At 69.2% G+C, this 16,606-nt stretch overlaps 1 protein-coding gene across 1 annotated transcript in view; it reads left to right on the forward strand.

Annotated features, from left to right (window-relative positions):
• Nucleotides 1–733: 733 nt before the first annotated feature.
• The window catches only part of KIF5A (kinesin family member 5A), an 18,912-nt gene continuing 3,039 nt past the window's right edge, over nt 734–16,606 (forward strand). The window contains 24 exon segments of the mRNA XM_084499851.1: nt 734–1,656; nt 3,926–4,013; nt 4,453–4,526; nt 4,621–4,725; nt 4,822–4,870; nt 5,513–5,568; nt 5,696–5,783; nt 6,811–6,935; nt 7,453–7,557; nt 7,685–7,833; nt 8,394–8,542; nt 8,676–8,887; nt 9,093–9,161; nt 9,888–10,094; nt 10,500–10,646; nt 11,324–11,512; nt 11,620–11,737; nt 12,001–12,068; nt 12,316–12,425; nt 13,127–13,228; nt 13,643–13,703; nt 13,802–13,873; nt 14,278–14,382; nt 16,252–16,468. Coding sequence (XP_084355977.1) covers nt 1,528–1,656; nt 3,926–4,013; nt 4,453–4,526; nt 4,621–4,725; nt 4,822–4,870; nt 5,513–5,568; nt 5,696–5,783; nt 6,811–6,935; nt 7,453–7,557; nt 7,685–7,833; nt 8,394–8,542; nt 8,676–8,887; nt 9,093–9,161; nt 9,888–10,094; nt 10,500–10,646; nt 11,324–11,512; nt 11,620–11,737; nt 12,001–12,068; nt 12,316–12,425; nt 13,127–13,228; nt 13,643–13,703; nt 13,802–13,873; nt 14,278–14,382; nt 16,252–16,468 — 2,794 coding nt within the window. The 5' untranslated portion in view covers nt 734–1,527.

Consider the following 16,606-nt stretch of genomic DNA (forward strand, 5'->3'; position numbering starts at 1 on the left):
CTGGGGGAGATGGGAACATTGGAGGGACACAGGGGGGGTGGGGGGACACGGGGGGACATTGGGGGGACGTGGGGACATTGGGGTGTAAGGGGACATTTGGGGGATACGGGGACATTGGGGGGACACTGGGGGAGATGGGGGCATTGGGGGACAAGGGGACATTGGGGGGGGCACGGGGGTGTAAGGGGACATGGGGGGAGATGGGGACACCGGGGGGACACTGGGGGGGATACTGGGGGGGATGGGGACATTGGGGGGGGGCAAAGGGGACATTGGGGGGACACTGGGAGGGGGACAAGGTGACATTGGGGAGCATATGGGGGGGCATGGGGGGGGGAAAAGGGGACCCGCGGGGGGGGCACGGGGACATATGGAGGGACACGGAGGGGGGGGGGGCACAGGAGGGGGGAGGGCCCCGACGTCTCCCCCCTCCCCCCCCTCCCCCTCCGCCCCCCCCGCCAGTGAATCAGCATTTTGGGGGGGGGGGGGGGGGGAACAACAAACAGTACCCGGGTGGGGGGGGTGGGGGGGGAGGGCAGCTTGCCCCCCCCCCCCCCCATATCTCCGTCCACCTTAAGGGCCTCGGGCGGCTCCTCCTTAACGGGGGGGGCGTGTGCGGGCGGGGGGGGGGGGCGGCCTCAACCTCCACCCCCCCCAATGCCCGCCCCCCCCCCCCCTCCCCTCCCCTCCCCACCTCCCAGACTCCCCCCCCCGCATCTCCGGTACCGGGGCTGCAGTGGCGACGGCGACGGGAGCGCTGCGGAGCATCCCCGGGCCCCATCCTGCACCCTTGGGCGGCGCCCAGCACCCAGCACCCAGCACCCTCGGGCTCCATCCGGCACCCCTGGGCTCCCCCCAGCACCCCTGGGCGCCCCCCCTCCCCCCCACCAGCACCCTTGGGCGCTCAGCCGGCTCCATCCTGCACCGCCGGGCACCGCTCAGCACCTTCGGGCTCCATCCTGCACCTCCGGGCGCTTTCAGCATCCTTGGGTGCCAGCCAGCACCCTCGGGCTCCATCCTGCACCCTTGGGTGCCCGCAGCATCCCTGGGGACCATCCGGAGCTCTGGGTGTCATCCTGCACCCTTAGGTGCCACCCAGCACCCTGAGAGCCGCCCGGCACCTTTGGGCACCATCCTGCACCCTTAGGTGCCACCCAGCACCTTTGGGCACCCTTGGGCGCCGCCACCCAGCACCCCCGGGCACCATCCTGCACCTTTAGGCTGCAGGCAGCACCCCTGGGCTCCCCCCAGCACCCTTGGACGTCTCCCGGCACCCTTGGGCGTCACCCAGCACCCTTGGGCTCCATCCTGCACCCTTGGGCGCCCCCCAGCACCCTTGGGCTCCCCCCCCCAGCACCCTCGGGCTTCATCCTGCACCCTTGGGCTCCCCCCTCTCCCAGCACCCTTAACCCTCAGGCAGCACCCTTGGGCGCTCCCCAGCACCTTCGGGCGCCACCCAGCACCTTCGGGGCCCCCCTCGCTAGCACCCTTGGGTGTCCCCCCACCCCCCCGTGCCCCCCCCCCGGCATGGCGGAGCCCAGCACCGAGTGCAGCATCAAGGTCCTGTGCCGGTTCCGGCCCCTGAACCAGGCGGAGATCCTGCGGGGGGACAAATTCCTGCCCGTCTTCCAGGGGGACGACAGCGTGGTGGTGGGGGTGAGTGCCGGGGGGGGGTCGTGGGGGGGTCGTGGGGGGGTCGTGGGGGGTCGTGGGGGGGTCGTGGGGCAACCCCCAGACTTGGTTTTGGGGGATGCTTGGGGGTGATGCGGCAGGGTGAGGGGGTAGTTGGAGGGGGTAGAGAGTGTGTGTGGGGGGGGAGTGCCGGGGGGGGGGATGGGGGGGGTCGTGGGGGTCGTGGGGGGTCGTGGGGGGGTCGTGGGGGGGTCGTGGGGCAACCCCCAGACTTGGTTTAGGGGGGGGGCCTGGGGGTGATGCAGCAGGGTGGGGGAGTAGCTGGGGGGGGTAGAGAGGTTGGGGGGGGCAGACAGAGTGGGGGGGGGGGGGGTGAGTTTCCGGGGGGGGCCAGGGGGGGTCTGGGGGGGTCGGAGGGGCACCCCCAGACTTGGTTTTGGGGGGGGGCCTGGGGGTGATGCAGAAGGGTGGGGGAATACGGAGAGCTTGGGGGGGGTGTAATTGTGGGGGGGGGGCGGCTGGGAGGCTGGGGGGGGGCGTGTGAAGAGGGGGGGGCCCGGGGGGGGCCGGGGGGGCACCCCCAGATTTGGTTTTGGGGGGGGGCCTGGGGGTGATGCGGCAGGGTGGGGGAGTAGCTGGGGGGGGGCAGAGAGGTTTTTGGGGGGTGGTCAGGGGTAGGGGGGGGGCAGTAGCAGGATGGGGGGGGCTGGGATGGATGGGGGGGGGTCAGAATGGGGGGGGGGAATAGAGCCTGCAGGGGGGGGTGGGGAATGGCCGGGGGGGGGGGCGAAAAATCGGCCTGGGTGTGGCCGCGGAGCTGGTGCCCAAATGTGCCCAGCCCCCCCCTCGGGGCGTTCCCCCCCCTCCTTCTTTATATCCCCCCCCCAAAAAAAAATCCCTTTGTAAAGGTCACCGGGGGGGCGCTCCCCATGGCCCCCAGTACCGGGGGGGGGGGGGTTGTTTACAACGTGCCCCCCCCCCCCCAGCACGATCAGAGGCCCCGTGAGGGTCTGCGGGGGGGGGGGGGGGGCGTTTGCCGCAGATCTTCCCCCCCCCCCCCCCCCCCACCGCAATCCCCCCCCCCGGCTGTGGCCCGGCCCAACCCTTTGTTAGGTGCCGCCGCCCCCCCCCCGCGATAAAACCATGGGGGGGGGGGGCTCAGGGACAGCGGCCAAACCCCCCCGCCCCCCCCCTCCATAATGACCCCCCCCCAGGCCCTGCGAAGGGGGAGGTTGGGGGGGGGGGGTCCCTGGGTGTGTGTGTGGGGGGGGCAGATTTGGGCGGGGGGGGGGGGCCGGTGATGCTGCGCCGCTGGGGGGGGGGGGGCAGCGCAATGCGGGGTGCTGCGGGGGAGGGGCTGGGCGTGGGGGGGGGGCTGTGGGGGTGGGGGGGGATGTGGGGGGGTCGTGCCCCCCCCCCCCCCCCCGTGTGGCCCCGTCCCCTGGGTCCCGCAGCGCGGGGGCTGCGGCGGGGAGGGGGGGGGGATGGGGGGGGTTCAGCACCGGGGCCTGGACAGCGCCCGGGGGGGGCGGGGCGGGGCGGGGAATGGGCGGGGGGGGGGCGGGGAATGGGGGGGCGGGGGGGTATGGGGGGGTTTGGGGGGGTGTATGGGGGGTCTGGGGGGGGTCTGGGGGTGTATGGGGGGGTTGGGGGTGTATAGGGGGGTCTGGGAGGGGTCTGGGGTGTGTATGGGGGACTATGGGGGGGTCTGGGGGGGTCTGGAGGGGTGTATGGGGGGGTCTGGGGGTGTATGCGGGGGTCTGGGGGGGGTCTGGGGGTGTCTGGGGGGGCTGGGTTATGGGGGGTGCATGGGGGGGTCTGGGGGGACTATGGGGGTGTCTGGGGGGCATGGGGTGGGGGGTATGGGTAGTATGGGGGGGTGTGGGGGGGTCTTCTGGGGGTGTTTTGGGGGGGGATGGAGGTGGTTGGGGGGCTCTGGGGGGGGTCTGGGGGGGGTTGTGTAGGGGAGGGGGGCGTGGGGGGGTCAGGAATACGGGGGAGGGACCGGGGGGGGGCGGGGGCATATGGGGACATGGGGGGGGTGGGGGGGTGGTTGGGGGGGGCAGGGGAAGTATGGGGGGGCACAGAAAATATGGGGGGGGCTCAGAAAATATGGGGGGGGCACATAGGAACCCAGCACTCACCCCCCCCCCCCCAGCACCCCCCCCCACCCCTTACTGGGCCCCACTGGAACATACTGGTGCCCCCTTGGGGACCCCTGAGCTTGGCGCTGCCCCACAGCACCCCCCCCTTTATGGCCCCCCCCCTTTTTTTTTTTGTGCCCCCCCCCCAGGGCAAACCCTACGTCTTCGACCGCGTCTTCCCCCCCAACACGACGCAGGAGCAGGTTTACCATGCCTGCGCCATGCAGATCGTCAAGGGTGAGCTGGGGGGGGGCCACGGGGGGGGGGGGCACCATATGGGGGGGGGCACCATGGGGTGGGGGGCACCGTGGGGGAGGGGCACCCAGCCTTGGGACCACCACCCCAGCCTCTGGTGGGGGGGCGGGGGGGTGTTCAGTGGGTCCGGGGGGGGGGGTCTGGGGGATTGGGGGGGGTCTGGAATTTTGGAGGGGGGGGGGTCTGGGGGATTTGGGGGGGCTCTGCAGGATTTGGGGGGGGGGTTCTGTGGATTTTGGGGGGGCTCTGTGGGACTGGGGGGGACTCTGCAGGATTTGGGGGGGCTATGCAGGAATGGGGGGGTCATTGGGACTGGGGGGGGCTCAGCATCCCTTGGGTGTCTCAGGTGGGTTCGGGGGTGTCCGGGGGGGGGTCCCCGATGTTGGGGGGGGGGTCCTCACACTGACGCCCCCCCCCCCAGACGTGCTGGCGGGGTACAATGGCACCATCTTCGCCTACGGGCAGACGTCGTCGGGCAAAACCCACACCATGGAGGTGAGGGGGGGGCAGGGGGGGGTGTTTATGGGGGGGGGGGGGCGGCTCAGAACCCCCCCCCCAAAAAAAATTTGAATTTTCTCCCCCCCCCCAGGGGAAGCTGCACGACCCCCAGCAGATGGGCATCATCCCCCGCATCGCCCAGGACATCTTCAACCACATCTATGCCATGGACGAGAACCTCGAGTTCCACATCAAGGTGGGCACTGGGAGCACTGGGAGCACTGGGAGGGGGGGGTCAGGGCCCGGGTGCACCCCCCCAGACCCCAACTTCACCCCGATTCCCTCCCCACAGGTTTCCTACTTTGAAATTTATCTGGACAAGATCCGGGACCTGCTGGACAGTGAGTGGGGGGTGTACTGGGAGGGTACTGGGAGGCACTGGGAGGGTACTGGGGGACAGCGGGGGTACTGGGAAGTTACTAAGAGGCACTGGGAGGGTATTGGAAGAGTACTGGGAAGGGGTTGCAGGGCATGGAAGGACACTGGGAGGGTATTGGGAAGCACTGGGGGACAGTGGGGGCACTGGGAGTGTACTGGGAGTGTACTGTGGGGCTACTGGGAAGTACTGGGAGACAGCAGGGGCACTGGGAGGGTACTGGGAGGGTACTGGGAAGGCATTGCAGAGCATGGAAAGACACTGGGAAGGTACTGGGAAGAACTGGGGGGCAGTGGGGGCACTGGGAGAGTACTCAGAGTGTACTGGGAGGGTACTGGGAGGCACTAAGAGGATACTGGGAAGCACAGGGGGACAGCAGGGGCACTGGGAGAGTACTGGGAGCATACTGGGAGCGTACTGGGAGGCACTGGTGGCCATCAGGCGAATACGGGGCAAGTACCAAGGGCCGTTTGGGATTGACTGGGAGGCACCGGGTGGGAACTGGGCAGCACTGGGCAGCACTGGGCAGCACTGGGCAGCACTGGGCTGAACTGGGCAGCACTGGGGGCTCCCAGTCACGCACTGGGGCCGTGCCCCCCCCCCCCAGTGACCAAGACCAACCTGTCGGTGCACGAGGACAAGAACCGGGTGCCCTACGTCAAGGTGAGGTTGGGGGGGGGGGGGTCAACCCCCATTGGGGGGGGGCAGGGGCTGGAGGCCGAGCTGATCCCATCCCTTTTTGCCCCCCCCACCCCCCATTTTTTTTTGCCCCCCCCCCCCCCCCCCCCAGGGGTGCACGGAGCGCTTCGTGTCCAGCCCCGAGGAGATCCTGGACGTGATCGACGAGGGCAAATCCAACCGGCACGTGGCCGTCACCAGTGAGCACTGGGGGGGGGGGGGCACTGGGGGGGGGGGACATGGGGGGGGGGGGACACGGGGGGGGTCTTGGGGGGTCCCCGGGGTCCTCGGTGTGCTGCCCTGGGGCTCCACGGGGGGGGGTTCTGGGGGGTTGGGGGGTCCCTGGGGTGCTGTGGGAGGTATTGGGGTTGCTGGGGGGGCTCTGGGAGATTGGGGGTCCCTGGGGGTCTCTGGGGGTCCCTGGGGTGCTGTGGGAGGTATTGGGGTCATTTGGAGGTCCCTGGGGGTCGCTGGGGTGCCACAGGAGTTATTGGGGTGCTGTAAGGGGCTCTAGGTCACTGTGGGGTCCCTGGGGTGCCCTGAGGGTCCTTGGGGTGCCCTGGGAGTTATTGGGGTCTGTGGGGTCCCTGGGGGTTCCGGGAGGTCCCTGGGGTGCCCTGGGGGTCCTTGTGGTGTCTGGGGAGTTTTTTGGTTTTTGTTTTTTTTTTTGGGGGGGGGGGTCCTGTGGGTGCAGGGCGCAGCAGTGTGGTGCCCTGGGAGTTATTGGGGTCTCTGGGGTCCCTGGGGCACTGTGGGGTCCCTGGGGTGCCATGGGGGTCCTTGGGGTGCCCTGGGAGTTATTGGGGTCTCTGGGGTCCCTGGGGCACTGTGGGGTCCCTGGGGTGCCATGGGGGTCCTTGGGGTGCCCTGGGAGTTATTGGGGTCTCCGGGGTCCCTGGGGCACTGTGGAGCTCCCCAGGGCACCGTAGGGTCCCTGGGGTGCCCTGGGGGTCCCTGGGGTGCCCTGAGGGTCCTTGTGGTGTCCGGGGAGTTTTTTTTTTGTGTTTTTTTTTTTTTTTTGGGGGGGGGGTCCTGTGGGCGCGGGGCGCAGCGGTGTGGTGCCCTGGGAGTTATTGGGGTCTGTGGGGTCCCTGGGTCACTGTGGGGTCCCTGGGGTGCCATGGGGGTCCTTGTGGTGTCCAGGGAGGTTTTTTTTGTGTTTTTTTTTTTTTTTTTTGGGGGGGGGGTCCTGTGGGCGCGGGGCGCAGCGGTGTGGTGTGCCCGCAGACATGAACGAGCACAGCTCGCGCAGCCACAGCATCTTCCTCATCAACATCAAGCAGGAGAACGTGGAGACGGAGCAGAAGCTCAGCGGGAAGCTCTACCTGGTCGACCTGGCCGGGAGCGAGAAGGTTTTTTTGGGGGGGGGGCAAGGGGGGGTAAGGGGGGGTAAGGGGGACTGGGGGGGGCAGGGGAGGAGGGTTTGTGTTGGCTGGGGAGGGTCTTTGGGGCGGGGGGTGTCTGGGGGCTGGGGGTATTGTGGGGTTTGGGGGTGCTGGGGGGGCTTGGGGGGGTGCTTGGGGAGGTCTCGGGGGGCTGGGGGTGTCTCTGGGTTTGGGGGTGCTGGGGGGGTCTTTGGGGGGGTCTTGGGGGTGTCTGGGGGTATTCGTGGGTTTGGGGGCACTGGGGATTTTTAGGGGGGTCTTGGGGGGGTCTCTGGGGGTATCCCTGGGTTTGAGGGCATTGGGGGTCCTTGGGGGGGGTCTTGGGGGTGTCTCTGGGGATATCCTTGGGTTTGGGTGTGCTGGGAGGCTTGGGGGGGGTCTCTGGGGGTATCGCTGTGTTTGGGGACACTGAGGGTTTTAGGGTGGGGTGGGGGTGTCCCATGGGGGTCCCTCTGAGTCTCGCCCCCCCCCCGACCCCCCCCAGGTCAGCAAGACGGGGGCCGAGGGGGCCGTGCTGGACGAGGCCAAGAACATCAACAAGTCGCTGTCGGCGCTGGGCAACGTCATCTCCGCGCTGGCCGAGGGCACGGTGGGACCCCCGAGACCCCCCCCCCACCCCCCCCATCCCCTAAATAACTCCTTGGGGGTCCCTATATCGAGCTGGGGGGGTTGCTGGGTGCCCCCCCCCATCCCCCTGAAGCTCGGTGCCCCCGCAGAAAGCCTACGTGCCCTACCGGGACAGCAAAATGACGCGGATCCTGCAGGACTCGCTGGGGGGCAACTGCCGCACCACCATGTTCATCTGCTGCTCCCCCTCCAGCTACAACGACGCCGAGACCAAATCCACCCTCATGTTCGGGCAGCGGTACGGGGTGGGGGGGGTCGGGGGGGGGCAGTGGGACCCCCCCCCTGCACCCCACGGCCCCCCCCCCTGCATCCCATTGCGCCCCAAAACGCCCTCTCCGAGAGCGCTCCTCCAGTGCGCGCCGTCTGCACCCCAAATTCAGCCCCTGCCCCCCCCCGCACCCGTTGCCCCCCCCTCACTCGTTGACCCCCAGCACCCCAACAGCCCCCCCTTCACCCATAGCCCCCCCCCCCGCACCTGTAGCCCCCCCCGTGCACCCCCTGCACCCATGGCCCCCATCACACCTCTCCGGCACCCCGTGCGCTGTGACACCCCAAAATGCAGCCCCCCCACCCCTCCCTGCTCCCCAAAGTGGGGGGGCCGCGTTATGGGGTCCTGCACTGGCTGGGGGGGGGCACTGGGAGAAAGGGGGGGGTCACCGTGATGGGGTCTAGGGGGGGTCCTCGGCGGTGCTGCCTGGGAAGGGAGGCGCAGGGCGGGCACGGTGAGGGCAGGGGGGCCTTGGTGAGGATGGGGGGGTCACGGCTGAGGATTTTTCTGTGTCCCCCCCCCCGGCGCAGGGCCAAGACCATCAAGAACACGGCGTCGGTGAACCTGGAGCTGACGGCGGAGCAGTGGAAGAAGAAATACGAGAAGGAGAAGGAGAAGAACAAGGCGCTGAAGGAAACCATCGCACGCCTCGAGGCCGAGCTCAGCCGCTGGCGCAGCGGTGAGCGGAGACCCCCCCCCAGGCATTTGAGGGGGTGTGGGGGGGGCGTCCTTGTGCCCCCCACCCCCATCTGAGAGCTGAGTGGGGAAACTGAGGCTGTGCCCCCCCCCCGCCTTGTCCCCCCCCTCCCCAGGGGAGGCCGTGCCCGAGACGGAGCAGCTGAGCGGGGCCGAGGCGGAGACGGAGACGGAGACCGGGGGGGGCGAGGGGTTAGGGCGGGGGGGGGTGGGCAGCGAGCCCCCCCGCAACGACAACAGCTCCTCCATCGTCATCCACATCTCCGAGGAGGAGCGGCACAAGTACGAGGAGGAGATCCGCAAGCTCTACAAGCAGCTGGATGACAAGGTGGGGGCCCCCCCTCGCCCCCCCCCCCCATCCCCTGGGGACCCCCAGAACTCCCCCAACCCCCCCCAGACTCTGCCAGGACCCTCGAGGACCTCCCAGTCCCGTCCCATCCCCCCCCCAGGGCCCTCAGGATGCCCTGGGGTGTCCTGGTGCCCCCCCCCCCGGTCCCTCTGGGTGACCCCCCCCGCCCTGTCCCCCCCCCCAGGACGATGAGATCAACCAGCAGAGCCAGCTGATGGAGAAGCTCAAGCAGCAGATGCTGGACCAGGAGGAGGTGAGGGGCCCCTTTTTGTCCCCCCCCCCCAAAGCCCCACGTCCCCCGTCTCCATCCGGTGGGCCCCAAACCTGCAGGGACCCCCGAGGAAGCCCTCCAGGCCCCCCCCCCGGGCTGTCACCCAAGACCCCCTGGGACCCCCCTGGGATCCCCACCCTGACTGCTTTGGAACCCTTCTGGGACCCTCACCCTGAGACCCCCCCCAAAAACCCCCACCCTGGACCACTTTGGAACCCCCACCCTGAAAACTGAGAACCCCTGGGACCCCCTGGGACCCCCCCACCCAACCACTTTGAGACCCCCCCTCGGACCCCCACCGTGGGATCCCCCTGGAACCCCCACCCTGACTGCTTTGGGACCCCCACCCAGACCACTGGGACCCCCCTGGGACCCCCCTGGGACCCCCCTCGGCCCCCCACCCTAACCACTTTGGGACCCCCCTGGGACCCCCACCCTGGGACCCCCCCCAAACCCTCACCCTGGACCACTTTGAGCCCCCCACCCTGACCTCTTTGAGACCCCCCCCTCACCACTGAGCCCCCCCCTGAGCCCCCCACCCTGACACCTCTCCCCCAACCCCCCCCCCCATGACCTTTGGGACCCCCACCCTGACCCCTCCTCAATCCGCACCCTGACCCATGCGACCATCCCTGGAGCCTCTCCAAACCTCCCCCCTCACCTCATATTATCCCCCCCCCCCCAAAAAAAAAAAAAAACACCGAAAAGGTTCTGGCGGCGGCGCGGGGCGGGGGGGAGGCGGCGCGGCGGGAGCTGGCGGCGCTGCGGGCCGAGCACGGGGCGGCGCGGGCGGAGGTGGCCGAGGTGCTGGCGGCGCTGGAGGAGCTGGCGCGCAGCTACGACCGCAAGGCGCAGGAGGCCGAGGACACCGGGCGCCACAACCGGCGGCTGGCCGACGAGCTGGCCCGCACCGAGGTGGGGAGCTGCCCCCCCAAGTCCCGGGATCCTATTGGGAAGGTCGGTGGGCACCCGAATGGGAGCCCTGATGGGACCCCGCTGGGATCCTGCTGGGAGCCCTGGTGGGCACCCGAACAGGAACCTTACTGGGACCCTACTGGGGGACCCCACTGGGAAGATTGGTGGACACCCGAATGGGAGCCCTGATGGGACCCCGCAATGGGTCACCAACTGGGATCCTGCTGGGAGCCCTGGTGGGCACCCAAACAGGAACTTTACTGGGATATCCAATGGGCACCCAACTGGCTCCTCAACTGGGAACCCCACTGGGACCCTACTGGGAACCCTGGTGGGCACCCAAAACCCGGACAGGGGGGCTGGGGGTGCAGGGGGGGGGGGCGCGGTGCTGAGCGGTGCCCGCAGGCGACGACGCTGTCGCTGGAGACGGAGCTGCAGCGGGTGCGGGAGCTGGGCGGGCAGCAGCGCAAGCGGGCGGCCGAGGTGCTCAACGGGCTGATGAAGGACCTGAGCGAGTTCAGCGTCATCGTGGGCAACGGCGAGATCAAGCTGGTGAGGGCCGGGCCGGGCCGGGCCATTCTGTGCCATACTGAGCTGTGCCATGCCGTGCCAAGCTGTTCTGGTCCGTGCCGTGCCGTGCCATGCCGTACTGAGCTGTTCTGTGCCATGCCATGCTGTACCATGCTGTTCCATACTGTGCCATGCTGTCCTGAGCTGTGCCATGCCATGCTGTGCCATACCATGCCGTGCCATGCCATACTGAGCTGTTCCGTGCTGTGCCATGCCATTCCATGCCATCCTGAGCTGTGCTGTGCTGTGCCATGCTGTGCCAGACCGTACCAAGCTGTGCCGTACTGTGCCACACCATGCCATGCCACGCTGTGCCATGCCGTGCCGTGCCATGCCATGCTATGCCCGTACTGTGCCATGCTGTGCCATGCCATACCATGATGTACTATGATGTGCCATGCCGTGCCATGCCGTACTGTGCCGTGCAGTCCTGTGCCATGCAGCAGCCCCATGCCTGTGCCACGCCTCATGCCTGTGCCGTGCCAAGCGTACCCGTGCCACGCTATGTGTGCCATACCCATGTGTGCCATACCCATGTGTGCCATGCCCGTGTGTGTGCCATGCCCGTGTGTGTGTGCCGTGCCCGTGCTGTACCCATTCCATGCCCGTGCCGCGTGGTGCCGCCCCGTGCCGCGCTGACCCGTGCCGTGCCGTGCCAGCCGGTGGAGGTGAGCGGGGCCATCGAGGAGGAGTTCACCGTGGCCCGGCTCTACATCAGCAAGATCAAGTCGGAGGTGAAGTCGGTGGTGAAGCGGTGCCGGCAGCTGGAGAACCTGCAGGTGGAATGCCACCGCAAGATGGAGGTGACGGGGCGCGAGCTCTCCTCCTGCCAGCTCCTCATCTCCCAGGTGGGGGGGGACGGGACGGGGATGGAAGTCGGGGTGGGGGGTGGCCCCGGCCGGTGGGCCCCCCCTCCTGGGGTCCCCGGTGACCCCGGCTGAGGTCGGTCCCGCAGCACGAGGCGAAGATCCGCTCGCTCACCGAGTACATGCAGAACGTGGAGCTGAAGAAGCGGCACCTGGAGGAGGCCTACGACGTCCTGAGTGGGGAGCTGGCCCGGCTGCAGGCACAGGGTGGGGGCACAAAGCGGGGGGGGCTGCGGGGATTTTGGGTTGGGGGGGGTGTGGGGGGGAGTTTGGGGGGCGCAGCGGGGAGCTGGGGTGCTTCGGGGGGCACAGCGGTGCTCAAGGATGGGGGTGGGGAAAAGGCAGAGCTTCGGGATTTGGGGGGGCAGCGGGGGCTGGGGGCTGGTGGAGGAATTGGGGGGGGGGGTTATGGAGTGGGGGGCAGGGGTTGGGGGGGTCCTGGCGGGTCCCAAGGCGAGCTCTGCCCCCAGAGACGGCACACGAGGCGGCCAGGAAGGAGCGGGAGCAGGATGAGACCCAGGACACCGACGAGGTCAAGGTGCGAGGGGCTGGGGGGGCCCCTGGGGGGGCTGGGGGGGGTCCTTGGGTGGTGCGGGGGGTCCTGGGGGCAACAGGGATCCTTGGGGGGCTGGAGGTGCTGGGGGGCTGGGGGGTGAGGGGGGGGTCCCGTGTGCTGCCAGGGGGCCCCGTGGGGTGCTGGGGGGCTCGGAGGGGGGGTTATTGGGGGTCTCGGGGGGGAGGTGGGGTGGTTGGGGGGCAGCCCTCGTGCTGACCCCCCCCCGCAGAAGGCTCTGGAGCTGCAGCTGGAGAGCCACCGCGAGGCGCAGCACAAGCAGCTGGCGCGGCTGCGGGACGAGATCAACGAGAAGCAGAAAACCATCGACGAGCTGCGCGAGTGAGCGGCCCCAAAACGGCCCCAAAACGGCCCCAAAACCGGCCCCAAACCCGGCCCCGTCCCATCCCCAGCCCCAGCCCCAGCCCCGTCCCCGTCCTGTGTCCCCAGCCCCAGCCCTGTCCCCAAACCCGTCCCTGTCCCGTGTCCCCGTCCCCATTCCCATCCCATCCCAGTCCCCTGGCTCCTCAGTTGGGACCCCACCAGTAACCCCAGTTGCCACCCCAGTCAGAATCCCCGCTGGGATCCCCAAACTGGCTCCTCAGCCTGGGAACCCCACTGGGACCCTACTGGGAATCCCAGTAATCACCCAAACTGGCACCTCAACTGGGATCTCCACCGGGACCCCACTGGGACCCACCAGCAGCCCACTGGGACCCGTGGGGACCCCGTCCCCATCCCAGTCCCATCCCCGTCCCCCTCCTGTCCCCATTCTCGTGCCCGTCCTGTCCCCAATCTGGTCTCCAGCACCTCCCTGTCCCCCCCCCCCAGCCCCATTCCCCTTCCTCACCCCCATCCTCTTCCTCCTCCCCCAACCCCCCATCCCCAGAAGCCCCCCCCCAACCCATCCCCATCCCCTTCCCACCCCTTTCCCAGACCCCTCCGAGACCGGGGCAGGACGGGGGCTGCTCTGCCCCCCCCCCTCGTGCCCCCCCCATCCCCAAACCCCCCTCTAATCCCCCCCCCCGCCCCCCCCCCCCCAGCCTGAACCAGAAGCTGGAGCTGGAGCTGGAGAAGCTGCGCGCGGAGCACGAGGCGCTGCGGGGCGAGGAGCGGGCCAAGGCCGCCCGGCTGCAGGAGCTGACGTGAGACCCCCCCCCAAAAAAAAAAACAACAAACACCCTCCCTGGGACCCCCCCAAAACCCCTGGACCCCCCCATCCCAAGAGTCCTGGGGGACCCCTGACATCCCCTGGGACCCCCCCTCGCTGCTGGGAGCCTCGACATCAGCAGCCCCCCCCCACACCTGGGACCCCCCCTCCAATCTGGGACCCCCCCTAATCTGGGATACCCCCCCCCCATCACCCCATGCCCCCCCCAGTGCCCCCCTGAGCCCCAGGACCCCTCCCAGAACCCTGCACCAAGAGCCCTGGGGGGCTGCCCCCCCCCATCTCAGACCCCCGACACCCCCCAGGACATCCATGGAGCCCCCCCCCGACCCTCCCAGCCCCCCCCCAGCACCCTCGGGTGACCCCCCCCTTTTTTTTTTCCCCCCCCCAGATTTCTCTACGAGCGCCACGAGCAGTCCAAGCAGGACCTCAAGGGGCTGGAGGAGACCGTGGTAGGTTGGGGGGGGGCCAGGGGGGGGTTGGGGGGGGGCGGGGGGGGGGTCAGGGACCCCCGTGCACCCCCTCACCCCCCCCTGCCCCCCCCCCCCAGGCCCGTGAACTCCAGACCCTCCACAACCTGCGCAAGCTTTTTGTTCAAGACGTCACGACTCGAGTCAAAAAAGTGAGGGGGGGGGGCAGAAAATTGCGGGGGGGGGGGTCAGAAAATGGGGGAGGGGGTCAGAAAATTGGGGAGGGGGCAGAAAATGGGGGGGGACAGAAAACAGGGGGGTGATGGGGGAGAGGAACGGGGGGAAAATGGGGGGCAGGGGGGAGGCGGGGAGGGGTGGGGGGTGCTGGGAGAGAATGGGGGGGGTAAATTGGGATGGGGGGGGCAAAAATGGGATGGGGGGGTCCCAGGGTGGGGGGGGGGGGGGGGACGGACCAGGGGGAGGTTTTGGTGGGGAGGTTTTAGGGTCTGGTTTGGGATGGGGGAGGTCACGGATGAGGTTTTTGGGGGGGGGGGTGTCAAAACTTTTTTTGGGGGGGGGGTGTCGATGGTGCCCCCCCCCCGAGCCGTGCCCGCAGAGCGCAGAGCTGGAGCCCGAGGACAGCGGGGGGCTGCACTCCCAGAAGCAGAAGATTTCCTTTCTTGAGAACAACCTGGAGCAGCTTACAAAGGTTCACAAACAGGTGGGCGGGGGGGGGGGCCTGGGGGGGGGGGCCCCGGGGGGGGGGGGGGGCAGCTCGACCCCTACCCCCCCCCCCGCCGTGCTGCTCGCTCCCCTACCCCCCCCCTGCTCACTTTCCCAGTCCTCCCAGTAACGCCCCCCCCCCCCCCCCTCCCAGCGCCTTGCCCCATCCCCCTGGGGGGTCGCTTTGCCCCCCCCCCAATGCGGTGACACAGCTGAGGTGGGGGGGTGAGGGGGGGGCCACGCGCTGATGCCCCCCCCCCCCCTCTCGCTGCTCCTCCCTAGCTGGACCTCTGGGTGTCCAAGGTACGGCGCCCCCCCCCCACCACGACCACCCCCCCACCCCCCCCAATTTGGCAGTGGGGGGGGGGCACTGCCCAGGCCTCATTTTCCTGCCCCCCCCCCACACCCCACATCACTTTTTCTTGCCTGGCTGTGCTCCATTAGCGCCCCCCCCCCATCACCATCACTTGCCCCCCCCTCGCCCCCCCCCATGCTTCTGCCCCCCCCCCCCAGCTCAGCTTCACACTCACCCCCCCCCCCCACTGCTGCATGAGGCCACGGCACTGCGGGGGGGGGGAAGGGGGCTGGGACCCCCCCATGGCACGGCTGGGAGGGGCCTGGGGAGCTGCCCCCCCCCCAAAAAAAAAGGCTGGTGGGTGCCCCATTGCCCCCAGGTGCCACCACCCGCTGCAGCACCCATGGGTGCCCTGGCACCCCTGGGCCCCTCGGTGCTGGGGGGCGCCCCCATTCCCATAGGCGCCCCCATCCCCCCGTTCCCAGGGGCACCCCCTTCTCGTGGGTCTCCATTGTCCAGGGGAGCCCCAGGGGCCACCCATGGGTGCCTGTTCCCATGGGTGCCCATCTTTGTGGGTGCCCCAATGCCCCTTTTTGGGGGTGCTCATTTCCATGGGTGCCCGTTCCCATGGGTGCCCCGCTGCCTGTTTTTGGGGGTGCCTGTCCCATGGGTGCCCATCCTGTGGGTGCCCATTCCCAGAGGTGCCTGTCCCATGGGTGCCCCAATGCCCACTCCCATGGGTGCCCATCCCGTGGGTGCCCCACTGCCTGTTTTTGGGGGTGCCCATCCCATGGGTGCCCACTCCCATGGGTGTCCCAATGCCCTCTCCCATGGGCGCCCATCCTTTGGGTACCCCGCTGCCTGTTTTTGGGGGTGCCTGCTCCCATGGGTGTCCCAATGCCCTCTCCCATGGGTGCCTGTCTCATGGGCTCCCCACCACCCATCCCCACGGGTGCCCGCTCCCATGGGTGCCCATCCTGTGGGTGCCCCACTGCCTGTTTTTAGGGGTACCCATCCCATAGGTTCCTGTCCCATGGGTGCCCACTCCCATGGGTGCCCCAATGCCCTCTCCCATGGGCGCCCATCCTTTGGGTACCCTGCTGCCTGTTTTTGGGGCTGCCCATCCCATAGGTACCCATCCTGTGGGCACCCCACCGCCTGTCCCCATGGGTGCCCAACCCCATGGGTGTCCCAATGCCCTCTCCCATGGGTGCCTGTCTCATGGGTGCCGCTCCCATGGGTGCCCATCCTGTGGGTGCCTCACTGCCTGTTTTTAGGGGTACCCGTCCCATAGGTTCCTGTCCCATGGGTGCCCACTCCCATGGGTGCCCCAATGCCCTCTCCCATGGGTGCCTATCCCACGGGCTCCCCACCACCCATCCCCACGGGTGCCTGCTCCCATGGGTGCCCATCCTGTGGGTACCCTGCTGCCTGTTTTTGGGGCTGCCCATCCCATGAGCACCCATCCCATGGGCTCCCCACCGCCCATCCCCATGGGTGCCCATCCTGGGGGGGGGGTGGGGGGGCACCCAGTCTGGGTGCTGACAGTTTTTTTTTGGGGGGGGGGGGCAGCTGGTGCGTGACAATGCAGATCTGCGCTGCGAGCTTCCGAAGCTGGAGAAACGCCTTCGGGCTACGGCTGCGCGAGTGCAGGCCCTGGAGGGCGCCCTGAGGGAGGCCAAGGAGGGCGCCCTGCAGGACAAGAGGCGCTACCAGAGGGAGGTCGAGCGCATCAAGGAGGCCGTCAGGGCCAAGGGAGGCGCCAGGAGGGGGCACAGCGCCCACATCGGTACGGGGGGGGCACGGGGGGGTGGGGGGCACGGGGGGGCACAGGGGGGCATGGGGGGGGGTGGGAGAAGGGAGTGGGGTGTGGGATGTCGGGGTGTGGGGACATGGGGATGGGGACATGGGGACATGGGGACATGGG

This window comes from Aythya ferina, assembly GCF_964211825.1.
Source record: "Aythya ferina genome assembly, chromosome: 28".
Taxonomy (NCBI): Eukaryota; Metazoa; Chordata; class Aves; order Anseriformes; family Anatidae; genus Aythya; species Aythya ferina.